Consider the following 7972-nt stretch of genomic DNA (forward strand, 5'->3'; position numbering starts at 1 on the left):
AAAAAAATCAATAGATGTATTTACCCAGACTAATCAAAACAAAAAGGCAAATTACCAATATTAGTAATGGAAGGGGGAAATCACGACAAATCATTTAGGCAATAAAGGAATAAGAAATATTATGAAGGAATTTTATTTCAATTAAGCTTATTTTTTAAACGAAAGGGATTTTAAAGAACACAAATTACCAAAGCTGATGTGTGTGAAACCAAATTAGATTCATGTATGTTTAAAAAATTGAATTTGGAATTAAAACCTTTGTGCATGCGGTTTTACGGGGGAAACCTATCAAATATGTGATGTACAAATAATACCAAAATAAACTCATTCAACATGAAGAAATACAAACCAACCCATTTAATGAGGCCAGGATACCAAAAATAGACAAAGATATGCAAAACAGTAAATAAATATACATACCAATAGCTCTCGTGCATATAGGCATAAAAATTATTTTGAATGTCCAGTAAATTAAATACAGCAACAGATTTGAAAGACTGGCACATCATGACTAAGTTTATCCCAAGAATGCAAGGCTGGTGAAACATTTGAAAATCAACGTAACTCACTATTTTAAGAAAAAAGAGAAATCATATGATCACCTTTATAGGTGCCGAAAGGCATTTGACAACATTGATTACCCATTAATAATTTGTAGAAGTTTTTCAGCAAACTAGTAAGAAAATGCATTTTCTTTAATAAAATAAAGGGATCTATGAAAAACCAGCAGTTCTTCCTTAACTACAAGATTGCGGGTACAAAGGCACCATTCACTCAGCAGGAGAAAGATGAGGCGTTCCACTCCAGCAAAGACTTACCATCTTGAAAGTCCACAAGGGCAGTTCTATTCTGTCCTAGAGGATCACTAGGAGTTGGAATCGGCTCAATGGCAATGAGTTTGATTTTTGGTGGACTTTGGGGTTTTTTTAAGTTATGAAAAACCTACAGCTACTAAGTCATTCTTAAAGATGACAGACTGAATACATTCCAGAAAGATCAAATACAAAGCAAAGAAGTCTACTGCTACCACTTCCATTCAACGTGACATTCGAGGTCCTAAAAGGTACAGAAAGCAGGAAAAATAAATAAAAGTCACGCAGACTGAAAGGATAGAAGTAAAATTATCTTTACTTGTTGACAACATGATTGTAGAGAAACCTAAAAAAAAACACCTATAAAATAATTACTATCACTAAAAAGCAAATTGAGTTATAATCATAGGATAAAAGTCAACATACAGAGAAATCAACTGAGTTCCAATTTTGAGCCGCAAACAATTAGAAATTGAAGGCTTTTTTGCCTGTTTTGTTTTTAACAGCCTTTACAATAGCAACTCAAAACATGAAATACTTAGGGATAAATTTAACAAAATTTATTTAACACAGACTCAGTTAATTTTCAACAAAGGAGCCAAAGCAATTTAATGTGAAAAGTACTCTCAACAAATGGTACTAAAACAATTGAATATTCATAAAGGAATAAATGAACTTCAACACCTTCCCACTTTATACACAAGTATAAAAAAATCAAGATGGATTATAGACTTAAGACATCAAAACTAAAATTAAACTCTACAAATATAAAACATAAGCTAAGCTATAAGCTATACACTATTATAAATAAAAACTAGAACAATAAACCATTTAAAAGAAAAAATAGCTTATCTTAACATTAGTGAAGGAAAAGGATTTTCAGACTGGGACCAGAAAACACTAACTGACACTTTAAAATATACATTTTTAAGTACAAATTACACTTCAACAAAATTAAAATATCTTTTTAATTGAAGGACATTGTTAAGACATTAGACAAGTCACAACTGGGGAAACTATTTACAAAACTATTTGACAAAGAACTTGTACCCATAACATATAATCCCGTCAAATCAACAGTGAAATTTGTTTATGAAGAGAAGACTGAAACAGCACTCCAGAAAGATACACAAATAGCCAACAGGCACATGAAAAGTGGTCAACATCTCTAAATTTAAGGGACACACAGAGTGAAGCCATTACCGATCACTGCATACACATTAGAGTAACAAATGTAAAAGGCAAGGAACACCAACTGTGATTCATATGTTGCTGGTGGGAGGGGAAAATATATAACCAATTTTGTGATCAATGTACTATTTTCATTAAATTAAACATAACTACTTTTATATTCAACTTAACACAGAAATTCCCTATCTATACCCATGAGAAAAACAAGACATTAAAAAAGAGATGTAAAAGAAATTTTTCTTAAAGTTTGTATAATAAGAATATTCATAGCAGCTTTAATCAAAATGGTTTGGGGGAAAAAAGAGATAACACTAATAATCATGGAAAGGAAATTAGTAACAATATTAGTATATTAAATACACTGGGGTTAACTATCCATCCCTACTAAGTGCAGGAAACATAACAAAATTTCTTCCTTTGTGTGAGTCAGACAGAAACTACTTGATGGCAGTGAGTCTGGTTTTCTTAAGAGCATGTAAGACGACAGATATTGAAGAGGTGGACGCAAGTCCCTAGTGCAGGAATTCAACTTAGACGGAGAATGAGGCCCTGCCTATTTACATTAAAAACAGCACGGTTGAGAGGAGTGTTCCACGCAGGATATAGGAAGGTCTTTAAGCAATATTTTTTTTAAAATTCAACATATGAGATGAATTTAAAGAGGTTTAATACGACAAAAGGCAGAAGTTAAGAACTACATTATGGTTTTGATTCTGCTAGTCAAAGAGAAAATAAAGGCACAAGAAGGCAAGAACATTATAGATGCTTACAAAAGAATCGTTGAGGTAAAGAGCCCTAATGTCTAGGACACACAGGAGAGGGAATAAAACCAAGCCAGTGCAGAATCCCGAGGGGACACAGAATTGAGATCTACTAGGGGATAAGAAGGTAAAAGTTAAGAGGAGTAACAGAATTTGAAAGAAAACCATAAGGGTTTGTGTGTGATTTTTTTCCTAGCTGTGCTTCAAGATTCAAACTTTCAACTCTTTATGGAGAAAATCAAGAAGATAACTAACATAACTTTTATAACTAGGTATCTGTAAATCAACACACAAGCAATCCTAACAGAGATCAGTGTTGTCCTAGAAGAGATCTTCAAAAGTATACCTAATACAAAAACTTCATGTAATTTAATTTTGCCTTTTCAAATGTGATTTCTGTCACTATTTCACTATATCTGTCCAGGAACACTTATTTGAGGTAGTCAGGCTGTAAATATTTTGTGCAATTTCTTCCATGAACTTGCAATATTACTTAAAACAAAATGGCTTACCCTTCTGGTTGGAAATCTGATATCTTATAAAGGAGTTACTTACAGGGACATTAAGTGCATACTGTAGTCCTTGAGGAAGTCTTTCATGTGTCTCCATCTGCTCTTCGTCATTTTTCACTGTCTCTTCATGGACCATGAGTTCATCGTGTGAGATCATATCCTGCTGTCTCATTTCACTTTCTTGCAACACTTCATCTGCAGCAAGCATCTCCTGGTGAGGCATACTCCGATCCTGAAGCACTGACTCCTGCAGTTCCCCAGACACGGTAGATTGGCCAGACACTCCACCCATTACAACCACTGCCCTGGAAGACTGCATTCCGTCTATGCCGCCACATTTAAGGAACAATCCTTCCAGTTTGTCGTCAATGTTCATGCTTAAGTATAACTGCCTAGAAAGACCAAGTTTGGCAACAAAGCATAATAAATTAGTTTTATGTCTACTTAATTTTTTCTTATTTAACTTATGAAAGACACATATTCAAAGATAAAATATTTATTCATGTAATTCAGAATGCCTCCAATTATAAAATTACCACGTTAAGTTTCCAAAGGCTAGCAGAAAGACAATTTTTCCCATTCTTTATTAACCTAAAATTGAAAGATTAAATCATCATCTATTTCACTAATAAAACAATGAGCCTGACATAAAGCAAATTAGAGAAAAGTATAACTAGAAACACGGGGTACGCATTCTTTTCATTAAGGTGCCCTTTAAGTAAATAATGAGATTAATTCAATAATAATCAGGCAAAACAACTGCAGGCAAATAGTTTTTTAAATTTTAGAAAGGCTTAACACGCATATAAAATATTCATTTAAACTAGCAATCAAAAGAAAAAATACAGGTATCAAATTTCGTCCATTGAACTAGCAATGACTCTTTTAAAACACAGTCAATGTTGAAGTGGTTAAAAAGAGGGTGAAGTCATTTCATCCACTGCTGGTGTAGTATAATAAATGAGTTTAGCTTTTTCAAGGCAATATGGAAGTATATACCAAAAGGCATTAAAATATTCATATCCTTTGAATGATTAATTCTACTTTGGGGACTTTTTCTGATAAATCTGAAATGTATATAAATATACACATGGAAAATCAGTATTTATAATAGTAAAAAATTTAAAAGATATTACACACTCAGAGACTGGTTAAAATATGTCCATGCAAATGTATTAAAACTGGTTTAGTGTGATCACTGGACAACTCATTAAATATACTCCAATTCTTGTACTGCGCACTTAAAATGGGTAGATCTTAGTCTTATATAATTAACTCTCAATGGAAGTCTTTTCCAGAAACATCAGAATTCCCCCACTGGGTTGGGCTGAGGAAAGGGAAGCTGCTGCTACGAGGCAGGAAAAGGAGGGATGTTCTTCCATGAACTGAATGCTGGATGCACAGGTGCACTAACTTGGTGAAAATTCAAGATGTGTATTTTTCTCTCAGCTATTGTAAAACAGTTTATGCAAAACTTTCATAATCTTTCTATTCCAATTTGTCATGCACTTTTATATACTTTACTAAAAGAGCCAAAGTCTACTTAAATTTGAAAAACTTGTTTTAGTTTAATAACTGTAGTTATTAAAATATCCTCAAGAAATATGTGAAGATGAGAGAAATCATCCCAATATATTAAGGGGAATATGTGTACCTATGTGTGTGTGAGTGTATACTATTTATCTATGCTGTAAAAGCTTTTAATGTTACCATTAGATGGTGAGATTACCAGCTTAGCTTTCTTATTTATATTTATCTCTTTAATAAAATGTAAATATTTTTAAAATTTTGATAAAACAAAATATGTATTAGAGTATCTTTAAATGGTTACACAATAAATATAGTGATAAGAAATTAACTATGCTATTAAAAACATCTTATTTTATCATTACAGGAAAGATGCAGTATTTTAAACCTACCCTTCTAGCATTGGTTGCTGCAAATTAATATTATTACATTGGGTTATTTTATCAGTGGAACAATAAACATGAAACTCAAAGAAACTTCATCTGAAAGATCAAAGCACTGGTATGAAACATTTCTTAAAAACAATTTCTAGTATCAGACTGTGTGAAATAAACATTCATATACTACCCAACATGAAGGAGTTACAATCAGTTAATGCATAAATTACGTTTCATTTTAGGTATCTTTTTCCCAAATTAATCACATGGATATGGTCTTGATCATACATTGATCAAAGGTAGTTAATACACGATTAGTAAAATCCAAGTACGTGCGTGAAACCTAAACACATTTTCATTTACTAAGTCTATAATCCAGAAAGAGACTTTAAGTGAATGGCTCAAAACGCTTATAAACAGCAACCTAAACTAAACAAAAACATAGCTCGTACTTGTTTATCTTGTTCTCCCGGGTACCAAGTATTATGAGCTTAGAATATATGCAGGACAAAGGACCAAGAGTCTGATTTCATTTTTCAAAATCTTTAGGTGGCAAACTTGCAATCTAGAGAACAAAGATTTTAAGTTTATCATCAAACAACCATTCTCTTCAAATATCTCACTTATCTTATTCTTAACAAAATTATAGTTAAATGAAACTTAAAAACCTTTGAAGGCTGAAATATGTTTATTCTTACCATTTCTTTGAGAATTCTTATAAAATCAATATACTCTTTTCTAAAATGCTTACTGTTCTCCTCAAGGGTCCATACAGCCCCCAGTTTCACAGTGACTGACACTCACAGAGAGCCACCTTTCATTATTGCTGCCACAACTGGTTTTGTCTGGGAGCATTTGCAGGGCTCCTTTTTCCACTCTGGACCCCTCTCAGCTTGAGAAATTTGCAACACTGGCAAGGGCTGCCAGAAACACCTCACATTCATGACCCACTTGGTTTTTAATTAATTTTTGGTTGGACTGTTACTGTTGCCAAAATTTTCATGACCCCTATGCTCACTTATGCAACCTCAGGTTGGGTAGGGACTCACAGTTTAAGAAGCTTTGGGTTAGAAAACATGGGGGGGACATAGAACTTTTAAAAGAAAAGCAAAAGCTGACCTAGTGCAGATGATCAGGTTACCTACGCCCCCCCACCACACCCCACCCAAAAAAAAAAGCCAGTCAAAGCAGAAACTAGCTAGACCTAACTCCAGGTTTACAATTTCCCCTAAGAAGTGGTCTCCAGTGTTCTTGATCAGGCGTCCCCATAAATCAGCAGTTCTCAAACTGTGACTCGTGAACCTTTTAGGGACTGAACGACTCTTTCACAGGGGTCACCTGATTCATGATAGTAGCAAAATGACAGCTATGAAGTAGGAACAAAAATAATTTTATGGTTGGGGGTCCCACAACATGAGGAACTGAATTAAAGTGTTGTGGCACTAGGAAGGTTGGGAACCACTGCCATAAATTAATATACTCTAATATATGCACAGCATTAAAGCTATATTCCTACATTACTGTGCCAGTTAATTATTTGCATATTAAAAACAGGGATGAAATAAAACGTTTTACTATCCTCAACCCAAACATCAAGTTGAAACAGTAAGTACCGAGCACATACTTTGGGCAAGAGAATACTCCGGGAAAGGAGAGGAAAGTCTAGGGGATTATAAGGAAGGATGAGAATGCACTTCAAAAACACTAGTAAACGGAGAGCAGACATAATGTAAGTGCAAGACAAACTAAACCTCTTTGCAATTTTTTCTGAAAACAGGCCACAGAAAAGAATAAATCTCCCTTCCTTTTTTCCATTGAGTTGAGCTCTGGTGGTGTGGTGGGATTAAGCACTGGGCTGCAATCCACAAGGTCAGCAGCGCAAAATGACAAGCCACTGCAGGAGAGAAGGACAGGGTTTTCTACTCAGGTAAACAGTGACAGTCTCAGAAACCCAGAGGGGTCACCACAAGTCAGCACTGCCTTGATAGCAGTGAGTTTGGTATCAGTTTGGCTTACTTCTAAGGCCCCAAAACTTAGCCATACATTTTGGGTTAAACTGTTTACTGGTAGAAATTGTCTTTTTGAGACAACTTCCTTGGTATCAATCATTACCAGACTATTATCAATGAATACTGTGCAGGCAAGGTTTTAAAATACACCCTGGAAATAGCTCCATGTTCCAGCAATTGAGCAATTTCATTACCAGGAATATACACAACGCAATGGTTTAAATCAAGGTGCCCTGGTGCATTGGACTGTGATCTGGAGAATCAGCAGTTCTAAACTACCAGCTCCTCCACAAGAGAAAGATGGGGCTTTCTGCTCTGGTCAAGAATTACGTCTCAGAAACCTACGGGCAATTCCATAAGGTCACCATGAGTCAGTATCAACTAAATAGCAACATGTTTGGCTTTTGTTTTTTTGAGTTTATTCAGGAACTCTGGTGGCATAGTGGATACGAACCCACCTTGGGGGCTTGCTTACCACAAAGTCAGCAGTTGTAAACCACAGCGGCTCCATGGGATAAAGAGGAGGCTTTCTACTCCTATAAAGAGTTACAGTCTCAGAAACCCACATGGATAGTTCTACCCGGTCCAGTAGGGCTCCCTGGCCATGAACAGTATCAGCCTGTTGATGACAGTGAGGTTGTTTGATAGTTTTTTGGGGGGTTTTTTTGGGTAAAAGTGACCCAAGGGCATCCATATAAGAATGCTGGTGCAACATAGCATCTGTGGTCTTACAGGCCTGAAGGTAAACAAGCGGCCATCTAGCTGAGAAGCAACAAAGCCCAC

At 35.1% G+C, this 7972-nt stretch overlaps 1 protein-coding gene across 5 annotated transcripts in view; it reads right to left on the reverse strand.

Annotated features, from left to right (window-relative positions):
- ZNF148 (zinc finger protein 148) overlaps window positions 1-7972 on the reverse strand; it is a 149988-nt gene that overhangs the window by 79162 nt on the left and 62854 nt on the right. For 3 of the 5 annotated variants that reach the window (XM_004712248.2, XM_045287502.1, XM_045287498.1), the window contains one exon: window positions 3320-3668. In XM_004712248.2, coding sequence (XP_004712305.1) covers window positions 3320-3652 — 333 coding nt within the window. In that variant the 5' untranslated portion in view covers window positions 3653-3668. Of the gene's footprint in view, window positions 1-3319; window positions 3669-5632; window positions 5746-7972 lie in introns of all 5 variants that reach the window. The other 2 variants (XM_045287501.1, XM_045287499.1) reach the window with 1 other exon arrangement.

This window comes from Echinops telfairi, unplaced genomic scaffold, assembly GCF_000313985.2.
Source record: "Echinops telfairi isolate 266 unplaced genomic scaffold, ASM31398v2 ScPeMD7_17;HRSCAF=63, whole genome shotgun sequence".
Lineage (NCBI taxonomy): Eukaryota > Metazoa > Chordata > Mammalia > Afrosoricida > Tenrecidae > Echinops > Echinops telfairi.